This window comes from Chrysemys picta, chromosome 6 (assembly GCF_011386835.1).
Source record: "Chrysemys picta bellii isolate R12L10 chromosome 6, ASM1138683v2, whole genome shotgun sequence".
Classification (NCBI taxonomy): domain Eukaryota; kingdom Metazoa; phylum Chordata; order Testudines; family Emydidae; genus Chrysemys; species Chrysemys picta.
The window spans coordinates 52,846,627-52,863,787 of NC_088796.1; the positions used below are offsets into that span (position 1 = coordinate 52,846,627).

Here is a 17,161-nt window from a genome sequence, read left to right on the forward strand (position 1 = left end):
TTGGGGAGGTTTAGGTTGGATATTAGAAAAAACGTGTTCACTAGGAGGGTGGTGAAGCACTGGAATGGGTTACTTAGGGAGGTGGTGGAATCTCCTTCCTTAGAGGTTTTTAAGGTCAGGCTTGACAAAGCCCTGGCTGGGATGATTTAGTTGGGGATTGGTCCTGCTTTGAGCAGGGGGGTGGACTAGATGACCACCTGAGGTCCCTTCCAACACTGATCTTCTTCTTTCACGCATCGGAGGTGCCAAATGTATTTGCATATTCCATATATATGAACATTAAGTACCAATTGCCTACTGCCCTCGGATTTAAAAAAGGAGTAGATTGTTCAATGACAACAATAACAATGACTGTTCTTGATTCAGAGTAATGATTTTGAAGAGAAAAAGGGAATGCATTTATTTCTTCATTCTAAGTAAAGGAGTAAAAATAGGTGAACAAAGTGAAGCATGTTTATCTGTGCCATCTCTCATCTTGCTTTGAAGAAATTACTCTTTGATATTGTCAGAAACAGTTCCATATTCAGGGAAATAAGATGTTAAGCCTTAGGGGGAGGAGAAGAAACATTAATCTAGGATGAACATTTTGAGATACAAAGCTTCATATAGCAGGTCATCCAGCAGCAGCTGATATAGACAAACTGTTCTCGGATATAAATTATCACAGTGCAGAGGCCTCCAAGTTAAAGAGGCCACTAGGAGAGACTCTCACTCATGGCTGTACACTAGGAAGAGTGGTATCTGTTAGAAAGCTCCTCAGAGAAGATTTTTCTAGTCGTCTTTCCGTAACTGGGGGAGAAAAAAATACCAGTCAGAAATGCAGAAGAAACAGTAACTGTGTTTGCATTCACTGAAGTGGTTCAAAAGAAAGTTTTCACAGATATCTGAGATAAAACTAAGCACCAAGGTACTAAGCCAGAATGTGATAGAAGCTGTTCCAGAACTTTAAAGCACTTCTACAGAGAAAGGGCACAAAAATGCTGTTAAAACCAAAAAGGATTTAGCTTGAAAGTTATCCTTACAAACCAATCATATATTTTCAAAAAAATGTTGAGACCGGAAGCTGTGTCTTACAGAAAAGTGTAAGCTCCTTCTCATCTGAAAAGAGCCAATTTAGTTCATTGCCTACATAATCAAAACAATTCTGAAATGTCATTTCTCTAGATACAGTCTAATTTAAGAACAGACAAGACATCTATTATTTGAGGATTATAAAGATACTAATCCTTTCACATAGGCTGTAATAATGGCCACTGGCCAGGGTAAAATTCACTGACTTTACACTTCTGATGGGGCTACATAGAAAAGACCAGTGTGCCTTGGATGCTGAGAGCCAAACTCCATCATGAAATGTAGAATCCAGGATTATCATTTTATCCTGCTGATAAAATGCAAATAAACAAATAAATAAATAAATAAAAATCCCTAATTGTAACGTTACACCCCATATTCTTTATGGAAAATATGCTTATGATATGGATATGGCATAACAGATTCTTGTAAGGTATCAGAGAGGTTATAATTTACTGAATGTGATTATCCAATTTGTATGCATGTATCATTTCTGTATCTGAAGTCAGGAATATTGACTATGTAACAATTACATACAATGTGTGTCTATTTGAGAAACACCCACTAGACAACAGGCCATCAGCTTTAATGGCCCATTAGGAAAAAGACAATGAGTCTTCGAAGATGTGGATCCCCCATCTTCCGGGAGTTCCTTCCTGTGGACATTGCAAATAATTCTGGTTTCATGGTTGCTTTGACATTGCAAGGTCAGGTGATAATGTCACCTGATAAAAAGTGCCACCTTGGACACTGCTGGTACTTTTCCATTGGAAACAAAGGCTTCCTGCCTTATGTAAAATCTATTTAAGATTGGAGAGTAAGGAAAACAGGTCTCTTTTCCATTGCCTTCCTGCCCAAGAAGAAAGTCTGCTGAAAGTACCTGAAGAGACAAAGGAATTGAGCTGTGGGAAGGCAAGGGCTGTGTCCAGATGGAGACAGAGGAGTCTAGTCTGTAAAGAGAAACACCTGGAACTCTAAGCTATAGAAACTCTGCAACTTGCCTAAAACAATATTTAGGGTGAGAAATTACTTCCTGAAACAAGTCTCTTTAAGATCTTAAGCTTAGTATGCGTGTTTTGTTTTGTTTTATTTGCTTAGTAATCAGCAAATTGTTGATTTGCTCTGTTGGCTATCCCTTATAATCACTTAAAATCTGTCTTTTATAGTTAATAAACTTGTTTGGTTATTATTAAACCCAGTTTGAGCAATTTCTAATGGGGGGATGGTGGAAATTGTGCACATCTTCCTCCACAGTGAGGGAGGGGGCGAATTTATGAGCTTACTTTGTATAGGCTTCAGGGTGGTAGCCGTGTTAGTCTGTATCAGCAAAAAGACAAGTACTCCTCGTTCTTTTTATTTTGAATAGATTTCTCTACAGTGCAAGAACATATTATTTTGGGTATAGTTTCCAGAGGGGAGCTGCACTTGAGTGCTGAGCGATTTCCTTGCTGAGCCTCCTCATAGAGAGCTGTTTGCAGACTCTGTGTGATTCTACAGCTGGTGCGTTCCTACCTGTGTGTGTGTGTGCTGCCAGAAGCCAGAGAGCCTAATTCAGCAAAACAGGGAGAGGGAGCCCAGGCTAGTGGAGCAGGCAGGCTCAGTGAAATCCCAGTACATCAGGTGGCAACCCAGAAGGGGGGTCCAACCTGTCACACTAATGACCATCACTATGGCATTAGAAATATTTAATCATGACAATACTCATAAGCCCAATAAAGTATCAAGATTCTGATACATATCCTTGATCTACACAATATTACTGCTTCAAGAATGGTATCATTTGGGGAAAAGTATGGATGGCTATTTGTATTAGAATTGCTGTTTATCAGTTGTCCTTTTCCCCCAACTATAGAATATATCTTTTCACCTTTTTTGATTGATAGCATAAGTCCTTGTTCTACAAAATTCCAATGTCATACCTTAAGAAAAGTATTCAGAGCACAATCATAAGATGCGTATGATTGTGAATGATACATGATTACCCCTGAGCCTTGCAAATTATGAAAATGCCCTTACATTCCTCCAAAATCACTTCCATGTTAACTCTACTCCCCTGGCATCATAAGGTTAATTATACTCCTCCAAAATAAGTACCACAAACTAGATGAAAGATGTGAAGTACAAGCATTCTTTGAAGAGAAAGAAAACACTTGAGCTTCAGAAAAAAATTCCAGTAGCTGAAAGAAGTTTAAGGTTCTCTCTTTACAAGGCTTCCTTCTTTTACGGTCTGATCCAATTCCTGTTGAAGTCAATGGAAAGACTCCCATTGACTGCAGTAGGCTTAGGATCAGGCCCCTAATATAAATCTATAAACATGCATCTTTTATCAACAAAAAAAATGTTTGAGTCAGTATTATAGGGAAGGATTATTTGATTTATGCAGAACATAGAGTTCTAAATGCCAATAAAAGCTGGGAAAATAATTGTATTAAAAACACTTCCATAAGAATGTTGCAATCTATTACTTTCAGAACAATACCATCTGGTCATACCTTAAAGCAAAATGAACAGAAACTATAAATTAAAAAGCTTCCAAAGATCTCAAATTGTTTATCTAAATGTTAATTTATACCCTGAAATGGATTAAAGAATAGTTGCATTCTGTGCATAATAGGAGAAACCCTGGAGTAATTTCTTTGAACAAGCAACACATATACAAGAGGCTTTTTTCTTTTAATTTTAAGTTTATTTTCACACAATAGCACTACATCAAGAAGGTTAGAAGACTGGGCCTAATCTTACACCCATTGATATCTATGAAAGTTTTGATTTTGACTTCCATGGAACAAGATGGAGTATTTTTTTGTGTCAACTTACACTGAGCTTCTGGACCACAGATTCACTGCTTTCTGTTTAAGGCCTCGATTAAGTCCATGCTTATAGAGTCAGTGGGACCAATTACAGACTTGAAGTTTAGTGTTGCCTTATGTAGGGTTACCATACATCCGGTTTTTCCCGGGCATGTCCGGCTTTTCGGCAATCAAACCCCCATCCGGGGGGAATTGCCAAAAAGCCGAACATGTCCGGGAAAATGCCGGCCAGGCACTTCCCCTCCCGCGGAGGCTCTGCTCCTCCCCTGACTCTTCGGCTCTGTTTAAGAGCCGAGCTGCCCGAGCACTATGGGCTTCAGGCAGCCCCCATGCCTCCGGACCCTGTGCCGCTGGAGCCCGGGAGGGGAAGTGCCCGGCCGGGGGCGCAGGGTCCGGAGGCATAGGGGCTGCCCGAAGCCCAAGCGCTACCAGCTTCATGGTTTGCTGGGCAGCCTCCAGACCCTGCACCCCCGGCTGGGCGCTTCCCCTCCCAGGCTCCAGCTGCGCTGGGGAAGCGCCGGCCGGGGGCGCAGGGTCTGGGGGCTGCCCGGCAAACCGTGAAGCCGGTAGCGCTCGGGCAGCCCTTTTCGACTGGCTGGGAGTGGGAGGGAGGAGGGGGCGGAGTTAGGGCAGGAAGGGGCGGAGTTGGGGCGGGGCTGGGGGTGGGAAATGGGCGGGGCCAGGACCCCGTGGAGGGTCCTCTTTTTTTATTTGTTAAATATGGTAACCCTGCCTTATGTGACCTTGAGGCTTTTCCCCCTTCCTTTGCAGCATAAACTGTGGCACATAATAGTTTTGTCTCATCTGGACTGTAATTACTTTGGTCTAATTTTGCTCGTTGGGTTTAGTGTCACAGTGCTGGCTGGTGTTGGTAGCCTGTGATATACAGGAGGTCAGACTGGATGTTCTGGCGGTCCCTTCTGAGTCAGAGAGAGTCATAGAGAGCTTTGCTGGATCAGGACCTGAAGCATGACATATCTAGCAATACAACCAGAGCAGGTAATGCAAACTGCTTCCATTATATTAATTCAAATTTTAAAATGCATTTGCTTGGGTCAGATTTGTTCTCCTTGGGTATATACTTTTTGTGAACACTTGGAGTAGCTGAGTTTTACTGGCACAAATGTTTTCAATAAGTGAATTTCAACCCATATTGTGAATTCACCTGTTGGAAGTATTTGTACCAGAAACATTTGTGCAGCTATCCAGACCATCGAACAGAAACAATATAACGTTTTGTGTCTGTGCAGCATCTAGCACAAGGAGTCCTGGTCCATAGCTGTCTACTTGGGGAAATTTACTGGCATTACTATACCAGTATAATCATATCACAGTTGTACCAGACCACCACCTCATGTCGATACACTTACTTGGAATAACAGTGGTTTTTTTTCAGTTTAGCTTATGTCCCACAAAGAGGCCACTGTTATTCAGCATAAGTATCTATGTGGAGAGTTATACCAGTGTGACTGTAACAATGTAATTATACCAGTAAAGTAATGCTGGTAAATTTCCCCATTCCTTGAGATTCCTAGGCACTCCCAAAATACACAAAACACTGTGCTGCTTATTTGATCACAACTAAGCAACACAGTTTCAATTTGAAATATGTCAAATATTTGTGACCATTTAATCAAGTGAAATATATTCATGGAACTTTGCAAAAAATATTCATCAATAATGAATTACCGTAATTCAAGGAACTTATGAATTGCTTAGGGATATTCCACCAGCAGAAAAGCAGCTAAATCTCTCTCTCTCTCTCTCTCTCTCACACACACACACACACACACACACACACACACACTTCATTGCAAATTATGAGCTCAGCTCCATCAAAGAAATATTCCAAAATACCAATGAAGGGCACAGTGTTACACTGGAGTGCAAAATAAAAAACAAAAAAACCCTCTGAAATTACACTCTTCTGTGGTGCTATTTAAAAAGCAAGGTGCTCCTGGGGAGTCAAGTACAGAATTTTTCAGGGTGCTCTGAGACCCGTGAAATCCCATTTAGCAGGTCTAGCAGCACTCCAAGATGCTCTCTATCTGGCCTTCTTAGCAAGTGAGTTGAGAGCATTGTGGTTTTTTTTCCCTTTTGATTTATATGCCTGGTAGGATTTTTTGCAATGGGACTACTTGTGGGAGTGTGTGCATGCTCTGTATTGTGCACAAGCTGGCACAAGCTAGGCCTAGATTGTGTAAATATGTGTATGTTTATGCCCACAAACTCTCAGCATACTAGTGGGGATGGGGGAAAGCATGACTAATACAGTTGCAGAAGGTTAAATATGACTGCTTCCATTTCTAGTGCAAAAATTGGAACAACTGTAACTCCAAGAGACCCCAGTCATTGACAGGTGGGATCAAACCTGGGACCTCTGGAGCTTAGTGCCTGAGCCTCTACAGCATGGGCTAAAAGCCAACTGGCTGTTAGCTAAAGCTGTAGAGCAGACTCATTTAACTCTTTCTAAGGGGTCTCGATGCCACTAGATGGGACAGAACACCACACCCAGAAGGTGTGTGGGTTATACAACCATGGTTTTAATAGCTTTTGACTTTAATAGCTATGTCTGCTTTTTACATTTATTTTATTTGAAAATATGTAATATATCTTAATAAGCAGCTATTAAACAAAATTTTAATGCTGGAAAGTCCTGCTACAATGGATTCTCAGAAGGCTGGAACTTTTAAAAATGATTTAAAAAATATCTTTAAACATGTTTAAGCATTTTAAGGTTCTCTTATCCAAACTCTTCTTTTCCACTTGACTCCTTGTCTTCTTTCTAATCTCCTTCATACTTTTGCTCTTGCACACTTTGTTTAATCTGACACTATCTCCTTTTATTAAGCAACTTCATCTGCCTCCTTTCTTTCTTCCCACTTTTACAGTCTTTCCTGCTTATTCTCCCTCTGCCTACCTTTTACCCTTCTTACTTTTATTCCCTTCTTAATTATTTATATTTCCCTCAGTATCATACTATTTGAGCACCTCACAATCTTTAAATGTATTTTCCTGTGAAGTTGGGTATTTCCCCCATCTTACAGATGGTGAACTGCATCTCGGAGGGGCTAAGCGACTTGTCCAAGATCAGACAGGAAGTCAGTGGCAGAACAAGGACTTAGACCAGGTGTCCCAAATCCTGGGCCATATTTGTACTTAAAGAGCCTCATCTGACATAGCTACATCAACAAAGCCCCCTAGTGGAGATATAGCATATACACAGAGAAGGAGATGTTCTGCTGGCATAGCTGGTAACGACATTAGCTATGCCTACCAAGGCACTCTTCTGTCATTATATTTACATCTACACTAGAAAGTTTTGCCAGCATAGCTACTTCAGCTAAGGGGTGTGACTTTTTGACACTCCTAGCTGATATAGCTTTGTCTGTAATGTAGACCAGGCCTTATACTACTTCTCTAACCCCTGTACACATCCTCCCTCTCTATCTCTCATTCATCCGTACAATTTATTTTCTGCTACCCTAGGCCCTTTGTTTCTTCTGAACATGCTACTAATGTTCCTTCACATATGCTAGAACTATTACTAAGCTTGTGTGTATTAAAGTTTTTTAAATCTCAAATTAGGGGATTCCTGATTAATTTGAGGTTGTTAAGCTTAGTCATAAGGGTAAGCCACAAATTTGTATCCTGGAACAACGTTCAGGGAGTTTCCAAACTAGACTCCGCAAGTGTATTGTCAAATATCTTAATTATTTGTCAATCAGTTCTTCTGAAATAAGTCTAGGCATACTCAATGTTTCTAATATAAACCAAAGAACTGTCAAAAGGAGAGACCAAATAGGAGGGAAAGGCACTGATGCTGTAGTTAACTAGCCCTAAATCCAAAGGCATTTACCATGGTGTCATACTTTGGCGAGCACCTTGGTTAAAATTAAACCTAGAAGCATCTATAATGGTTAATATGATTAAATCATAAGATTTTCTTACCTGCTGAAGTTGGCTCCTCTTCCTCAGATTCTGGGCCCAAAAAAGAAGAAAGAAAGAAAAAAGTTATAAATAGTTGAAGAAACTCAAACAGTGCTAATTAATAGCTATTTGATTACATTTAAATATACGTACTAAAATCCGAAACTGGCAATAAAATGGCATGACATGCGTGGGTTTTTAAATATAAAGTCTGAATCGACTGCATTATCAGAATTCAGATTTATTAGAAAACCAAGCTAAATCAACTGTGAACTTAACATGACTGTGTGGTTTTACAGTCTTGTATCTATATCCCCCACCCTCTGTCCCCCATCCTCCATTTTTATCTATTGTGTAAAGACTATAGGATAAAACTTCATATTATTCGCTGGAAGATATCAGTCACACATTTCTGAGACCATATTAATTAATGGGAATAGTTACAGCACTGTTAAAAGAAACGTGTTGCCATGCTGACCTAAAGAGAGAAAAAGGATAGGATTGTCAAAAGAATGTTCTGCATTGGCCTCATTTGCTCCCACTCAAGATAACAAGAAGTCCATCTATATTTCATAAACATACATAATAAAAATGGTTTTCCCTACATCCCTCAAAAGTATTTAATCAAAGGGAAGGAAACCAACAAGTGATTAACTCACACACTCTTCTTATCCTAAAAAGTTAGCGGAGACTCAGCATAAAGGCATAAAGGTGCTATAGGGAACTCTAAGACGATAGAGAGCTCTAGAGCACGGTGGAGTTTTTGGATCAGTTAAGATAAGGTTATCTTTCTGTTTCACTGAAAAACCACAGTTTTTCCACTTTCTCTGCCACAGACATCCACTTTTTAGCTTGCTTGGAAAGCACATCTCTTTAAACACTGGGCTGGACAGAATAAAAACACACAAAGCCTCTGGTAGCACCAATGAAGGTGGCCTGAGAACTGTGTGACATGCTTCCTCCCTCAGGCAATTGCTTCTACAACTTGACTACAGTTGGCTGCCAAAGAGAGACAGATTTCAAAGATTTTTGCAAACTTTGATCTCCTGCATGATTTATTTTTCCCTCTTCGCCTACATCAACATATATAACTCGAGGACTCCTTATTTTTAGTGAAACTTTATAGCAAACACCTTTGGGAACCTCTTTCATCACATATGAATTGCTCTGTATATAACTCTTGGGTAATTTAATATTGTGTTCTGTATGTTATTGTATATGACAATTATCCTGGACACAGGGGTTACTTCTAATTGCACTGGAGTGAAGTAGTCTTTCCAAGGGGCATCAGAATCAATCAATAGCAGCTAATGAAATGTTGTGTGAGGCACCAGCCAGCTGCTTTCCTTTGATTAAACTCTTTTGAGGGGGGGAAGGTTTATTAACGCAATTCAATATTCCGAAAGAACTGAAAAGGATAGGGAACAAGAAGCTAAACACAACACAGTAACAAATGCCTATAAAACCCCTTATACAAATAAATTATCACCTGAGTAATGACTACTTTTGCAAATAAGCATATGCAGGATTGAACTTAAATTGTATGACAGAAAGAAAATGTTTTATTGTAGATATACTAAAATTAAAGAAAAGATGGTCATGTCAATTCAGGATTTAAAGACAAAGAAGAAGAAGAAGGAGGAGGAGGAAAGATGCTTTGCTCTGCTGAGACATGGCACACTGGAAGATGCTGGAATTCACTAACAGCCTCAGGTCTTGATGCAGTGCCCATTTAAGTTAATTGCAAAGCTTCTGTTGACTTTAATGGTGTAAGATCAGGCTCTAAACAAGCTTTCTGAGAGGAGAAAAACAAACAAACTCCATATTGCTGAAAAGGTAAGTGCTGGCCCTACTGAAATCCAGGGGAGTTTTGCAATGGTCTTCAAAAGAGCAAGAATTTCACCCACTGTCATTAATATGCTCTACTTTGCCAGGCAGCCTTTGAACCTAACTAACAGTGCTTTTGTTTGTGGTTAGACAAATCCCACAGTATTGATGGATTTTCATTTTATGACTTTTTTCTCAATTTTCTATCCAGTACCAAAGAAACATTGCTTATTTTAAAAATGGAATAGGTTGTATAGACTGTTAGCTCAGTGACAATGTTGTAGGAGCTCCAGAGGAAGGAAATTGACTTTTGACCTGAAGAGTGGCGGAAACAGAAATGAGCTGATGACTTGTGCACTCAGTCAAAAGCAAACAAGTTGCAATTTCCCCAGCTACCAAGGAGTTGCAGGGAGGGCAGAAGGACTGGTGAAACATCAGCATGAACCCAGCGAGATCAACAGTTAGAGCAGGAGAAACAGCAAGCGTGTCTGCAAATCCAGTAGTTTGTGGACTGGGAGGAAGAGCGCCAGCATGAGAGAGAAGAGGAGCAGGAACATTAATATCAGCTCGAGATGAAGAAACTGCATCAGCAGAACCAGCTTCAACAATATCAGCCTGAGTTGGAGAAACCGAACCAGTCAAATGATAGTCTGGTAGGTGAAGCCAGTGCTGTGGGGGTGGGTGGCACAGATTCTAAATTACTACCTCACATTAGGGAGAGGAAATGGAGTGTGAATTGAATAAGGTGGGGAAAGAGGATGTGGTATGGAATGTGGCTCCAGAGGTGCTTTAAGGCTGGAGCACCCACAGGGAAAAAATGGTGGGTGAGGAATACCCACCAGCAGCCCCCTATCAGTGGCCCCCCAGCGCCTCCTGCCTGCCAGCTGTTTCATGGCATGCAGGAGGCTCGGGCGGGGGGAGGAGTGAGGATGCGGCATGCTCAGGGGAGGAAGAAGAACGGGGCAGGAAGAGGCAGGGCAGAGGTGGAGCAGGGGTAGGAAGAGGTGGGGCAGGGAGAAAGGGGGTGGATCCTCCTCACTAGTTTCCAAGGGGGATCGAGATACCTTCCCCAGGTATGCAAATACCTGAGAAAGGAGGAGTGAGGAGAACTACAGCCAGGAAGGAAAGGGAACTTCTTCCCACAGTCTCTGACTGCCTGATGGTCTGTGAAAAAGTAAAGAATCCTGAGCCGGTGGGAAAGGAAATTCTGCTCACCTTGCCTCAGTGTGTGGGAAACAATACTCCTCCTCCTCCCCACAGAGAAGCTGAGGTTAGGCTAGGTCCGGAGCACTGAGAAGGTGGACAGAAAAAGGAATGTGGCTGTGGATGAAGTTTGAAGAATCTCCCTTGCCATCCAGAGAGGCACCACCTCCTGGAGAGGCTCATTTATCCTAGTTCAGCCTGGATTCTCCAGAGGCCAAAAGACAAAGAAAGGACCTTGGACAAACAGCCTGAATTTAAATGGACTCAGGGCCTGCTTTTGATCCACAAAGAGACAGGACTTTCTGTCCAAAGGAGAGCCCCAATCCTTAGGAAAGAGTTGGAAGGACTGACACCAATCAGAACCCTTGTGGAGATTGGGGGAGGGAGATGATCTATGGTAAGCTTATTAGCATGCATGTAGGTTCTTTATTGTTTTAATATGTTTTCTCTGTAATGCCTGTACCTTACAAATAAACACGCTTGCTTAGAAAGAGCGGTATGGTAACTTAACTCTGAGCAATTGTGCAGTTTAGAACCTCTGAAGAGAAGGCAAAGCAGGCCTGCGTAGGCAGTCTGACTTGCTGAGGAATTCAGTATAGGCAGGGATCTGTGCAGCCTAGAAAAACCCTGGCCAGGAGAGAGAAAGACACATGTCTTTGCTCAGGAGAGGTGAATGCTAGGGAGTCAGAAGCTTAATACGGAGGGAAGATACAGGTGCAGTTGCCCAGAACTTTGACAGAGATAACTAAAACTGTACTTGTCTGTTCTAAAGGATGATTACCATAACTTCTTGAAAAGCTAGAAGAACTCACTGCATATAATTAGAAGGCAATATCTTGGCCAAAATGATATTACCCAGTAGAGAAGTCACTGCTCAAAATTAACTCATTTTCCCCTTTGCAGTCCAAACAGAACTCCATAATATTCCAGGGCAGAAATATGCACATTTAGAATTGCTTTCATGAAAAAGGCAAAGTCCTAATTTTAGCAGTCATTACTGTATTTCTAAATCCTGGGCATGACTGAACTGGAAATATGTATTAAAAATTGAATATGAATAAATTCAATATGAAATTCCACAGCCTTATGCACACAGTGATTTCTTTATCAAGTGAGACACACAGCTTAAATTAGCCTGCTGTCCATGACAGGATTTCTTTTATCACTGATAGCTTGAAAGGCTACGTCTGAAAAACAAACTGCTTTTAATAAGCCATTGGACTCTTTCCTAAAAAAAAAAAAAAAAAAAAAAACACGTTTGCAGCAAGACTCTGTATAGCACATGACTGGAAATGTCGGACTTCCCCTCCTATGTAATTGTGGTATTGTGGTATAGTAAAATATGGACTGTCCTTGTAATGGACAAGCTTTCACACCATGTATGTACATACGATATGCACCAAAAAGTGGATAGATATTTCGAAATTTGGTCACCTTTTTAGTGTACTTAGAGCTGGAGGGCTCCCCAGCCAGCAAGCTAGAATCTTTAGCCAGGTTCTGTGAATATTAACCTGATCCTGAATAAGTAATAAGTAATGTACAATATCATATGTAAATGTTGTATTACAACTTTGCCTTAATAAGAAGTGTTTAAAAAAAGAATACACTATACATTTTTCATCCCAACTCAAACACGTCAGCGCTCCACTTGCCATTAAATTATTGATAAATAAATAAAAATATCACCACCACAACACTATTCCTGTGATTAGCAGCAATTTCAATCCTAACGTTATTTTAAAAAAACTATTTATACAATGAGTCTCATCCATGACAATTAGCAGTAAATTTTCCAATTATCTTATTTCAGAGATGAGGAAGGAGGAAAAACAAAATGAACCACATTGCTTCACACAAAATCCGCTGTTCATTATGCCTGGCAGTAGTTTGGCATGATCACTCAAACCGTTCTCCCACTGATTTCAGAAGGGGTGGGAGGGATCAGGAATGGGCCTACATTGGGTCACTTGGAAGACATGGATATCTCCACCAGTATGTCAAAGAAGTCTGTATAAAGTGGCGGCATGATAATGATCTTGAAGTATTTGGAGATGTAAACACCAAAACTGAACTGGTTTGTAACTTTAAAAATGTTTTACAAAGGGTTCCCCCCCCGCCCTTTCTACAGTGGAGCATTAACAAAATATATGCTGTCATATGGCAGCACAAAGATTTTATTGCTGTACACTTAGAACAAATTTGATGCACATTTGTGATTACTTGTATAAACTCACAAGTGAGTAATACTATCATCCTCAATGTATGCTAATAAAACACATATGCAATCACAGAAGAAATAGATTTGAACAGAGGGTCCAGTAACATGAATTGTTTAGGGTATATCATATTACTGGTATGAGAGCGGCTATGAAAATGCAATGATGCAGTGTTAGCATGGGAGTGACTACAATAATACCTGTGTTAAGCCTCAGCGTTTGACCATTATACAGGTAGATGTTTTCAGAAGTGCAAGCAAACCCAGTCTGAACTTTGAGGTGTAGTAAATTTGAAGTCTATTAAGGGGGCAGTTCACTAGTGGCTTACATTAGCTTTGTGTCAAAGAAAGGGGTCATCAAGGATTAATGCTAGATCTAGTTGCCTTTAACACTTTGTATTAATATTTGTAAGAAAAGGTAATGGGTGCATGATTTGGAAGAACTGATAACAATAAAAACAGTAAACTATCTACAGGGTATTATTTCATACTCAAAAGCCTAAATATTTAGAGTTTTGTAAAATGCATCAAACGAAGCCTAATAATGGTCAACATCAACACCCCATAGTATGCAACAGTTTCTGGATTTAACTTCAATTTCAAATGAAAGAAAATGTAAAAGATTCCTTTTCTTTTTTGCACTAAAATTTAACACTAACAAATGGTTATGAATAACTGCAGCCACACAATTATTAAAATCATAGCTGGGAAATGAAGAAAAACATAATGCAATTCTTTCAAGAAGGTGAACATTCAAAGTGCTGTTTAGATATGTTCATGGCATTGCTAGAAATAAAAATCAATAGGATAATTGACTTTTGGCATATTACAGTTGTTAATGGACACAGGAAGATTGCCTATGTTGATGTTACTAGATCTGTCAACAGCACTCAATATACCATCGACCAAGTTTTGTTCCCTTGCTGGTGTGGTCGTACATTTTTTCCTCTTACTTAAGAACTCCGATATGAAGGGGAGGAGCGCAGAGAGAAGTATCACATAGATCCATTTTTTCACCCCTCCTGTTCAATGTGCATAAATTATATTGAGTTATATTATTGGAATGAGCTATGAAGGCCATCACTATGGTGTTACTGCTCTGCATCTCTTTTTTGTCAAAACCAGACTCTGCTCTGCAGTGAAGTGGCTGAAACACAACCTAGATAAGACAGAAATGATGCCAGTTGCTCAAGGATGCTTTCATCTTCTATTGGGAATGTAGACTCATTCTGTTTCAATATAGTATGTAATGTTAGAGTAATAGTGGATCCTTCAATGTTCATGAATTTTCAAGTAGTGGCATTGCCCCTTTCCAGCTACAGCTAGCCAAGTTCTTGCTTTCAGCTGTCCATAGCTTTCCAGAACTGGTGGCAAGATGTTCCACCGACTGGTGCATTCAAGAGAGAACAAGTTATCTCTCTTTTCCCTCCCCTTTGCCATTATATTTCAAGACACAAATGACTAACAAAAGGCTAGCCTCAATTTCCAGGAAATTAAGATTAGCAAAATCTTCATTACAATATAAAAATATATAGGAAATTTCCACACTAAACATTCTTTTTTTGTTTCTTCTTATGAATGTCTTGGGCATCAGCGTTATGATGATTAGAAATAAAATCTAATGTAAGAAATACCAAGGGGAGTGGTAAATTTATCATCTCTTTGAATCTTTGAGTGGAAACTGAATGTTTGAGAAAGATACTCTAGTTCAACCACATGTTATTGGCCTTTACAGGGTTCACATATGTAGTAGGAGAGAATAACTCTGACCACTGCAGGACTTACTAAGTGAAATTCTATATCCTATATTTTACAGGAGATCAGATTAGATGATCGTACTCAAGTTTCCCGCCCTTAAAATCCATGAATCTGTTGGAACAGTATCAATATTATAATTTTCATAAGCATTCCATTAATTTAGCATTCCCCATGTTTTTAAATTATTGTGTTTAATATCCTTATTTTATTTCTATGTTTTTTACTGTAAGAACTTAAAGGTTTTTTTTGTTCTTGTTGACGGAGTTAAGATGAACAACAACAAAATACCGCTAACTGAATGAGTCAACCCAGTGCCTACTGAAGAAATCATACACCTGACTGTTTGCAAGATAAAAACTGTAGTGATTTGTTTTTAAAATAATTATCTGGTATGCATAGCCATTCGATGAAGTTCTGCCAACATCACAACAGGCTGACTTTAGAGCACTAATTTTGAAACTAGTGGCTGTCTGTCATGGCTGAAACATCACATAACTATATAAACATACTCTTGTGTGTAGTGTGTGAAGATACAATCAAGAATTAAAAATATCAAGAAAAAAATAAAATATACAAATATAAAACCTAATGTACTTCAAATGATCATTAATATTAATCACTACGAGCACCGGTCTATAAATTATAGAGCAAAGTCTTCACTCCTCTCATATTTTATAAAACTTGCACTAACATACCAATAAAGAACCTTTTAAGTTATATTTTATAGCCCTTTTTAACTAAGCAGGCACCTGCTAACATCTGTTATAGTTAACAATGCAAAACTCAGTTCATTATATCCCCATCTTTACACAAAGATACACATCTACAACATGGTGCGGCTTATCAGTGGTAAATGGCAGACACCAAACAAACACTCATCAGGGACAAACAAGGTCACCTACTAACAACAGAAAAAGAACAAGAAATGCACTGGACAGAGCATTTCAAAGAATTGCTGAACAGAGAGCCACCTAAAGAGGAAGCAAATATCCAGGAGGCAGAAGAAGGTCTTGATATCAACACAGACACCCCATCTAAGGAAGAGATCGTTCAAGCCATCAAATCCTTAAAAAATGGGAAAGCTCCTGGCAAGGATAACTTGAATGCAGAATTGTTCAAGGTAAATCCTGAGTTAGCAACATCTATCCTGTCCCCTCTATTTATATCAGCCTATCAAAGGGGAAAAGTGCCAGATGAGTGGACCAATGGGGTTATAGTGAAGATACCAAAGAAAGGAACTCTCACTGATTGTAATAACTGGCATGGTATCACACTTTTATCTGTGTCAAGCAAAGTATTGTGTAAGATCATAGTCCAGCATATATCTGAGGCAGTTGATAGAGTTCTCAGAAAAGAGCAAGCCGGTTTTCGGAAAGGGCGTGGATGTACAGACCAGATCTTCACGCTACGAAACATAATAGAACCATACTTAGAATGACAACAGCAACTCTACATAAACTTCATAGACTTTGAGAAGGCTTTTGATAGCATTCACAGGACCAGCCTATGATGCATTCTGCAGGCATATGGAATCCCTCTCTGTATAATCAACATCATCAAAAGCTTTTATTTCTTCTTTACATGCAGTGTTGATCACAGTGAGCTTAGTTTTGAAGTCAAAACAGGAGTTCGTCAGGGGTGTGTCATGTCTCACCCTTCTAATCTCTTGAAGACCTGGACTTTGCAGATGATTTCTGTGACGTTGTGCAGTCTATATGGTTTTATAAAAACTTGATAATAAGTCAATATAATGTAACTGAGATAGTTTTAGAGAAAATACGGTAATAAGTGAATGTAACGTAACTGGGATATGCTTCATGCAAAAGGTCTCTTGTAAGGTATCATTACAAAGCTTATAATCTACTGAGTATGATCATCTGATTTGTATAAATGTACCACTCTTGTATCTAAAACTAGAAATATAAAATGTAACTCTGAGGGCCTATTGTAATTGTGTAAAGTGTGGACCATTAATGATGGTTTGGAATCTTGATGACTCCCATTGTCTGCAGATGGCTGTATTTACCTGTGAGTCTTCCTGTATATGTGTGTGCTGGCAAGTGAGTAATGAAGTCTTGCAGTGACATGTGATCATGTCACCTGAACTGGAATCCATCTTTAACCTGGTGCTTTTCCAGTGAGGGGGGGTGGAAACCCAGAGAGACAAAGAGTTCCCGCCTTATGCAAAAGATATATAAAGGGGGGAAGAGAACAGAGAGAGGGAGGAGCCATCATGAAGAATCCCCTAGCTACCACCTGAGCTGCAACAAGAGCTGTACCAGGGGAAAGAATTGTGCCCAGGCCTGGAAGGTGTCCAGTCTGAGAAAAAACTTACTGAAGCATCTCT

At 39.8% G+C, this 17,161-nt stretch overlaps 1 protein-coding gene across 2 annotated transcripts in view; it reads right to left on the minus strand.

The window, feature by feature from the left end:
• EDIL3 (EGF like repeats and discoidin domains 3) overlaps positions 1-17,161 on the minus strand; it is a 437,051-nt gene that overhangs the window by 268,737 nt on the left and 151,153 nt on the right. For both annotated transcript variants that reach the window (XM_005288154.5, XM_065599142.1), the window contains one exon: positions 7,833-7,862. In XM_005288154.5, coding sequence (XP_005288211.1) covers positions 7,833-7,862 — 30 coding nt within the window. The remainder of the gene's footprint in view (positions 1-7,832; positions 7,863-17,161) is intronic.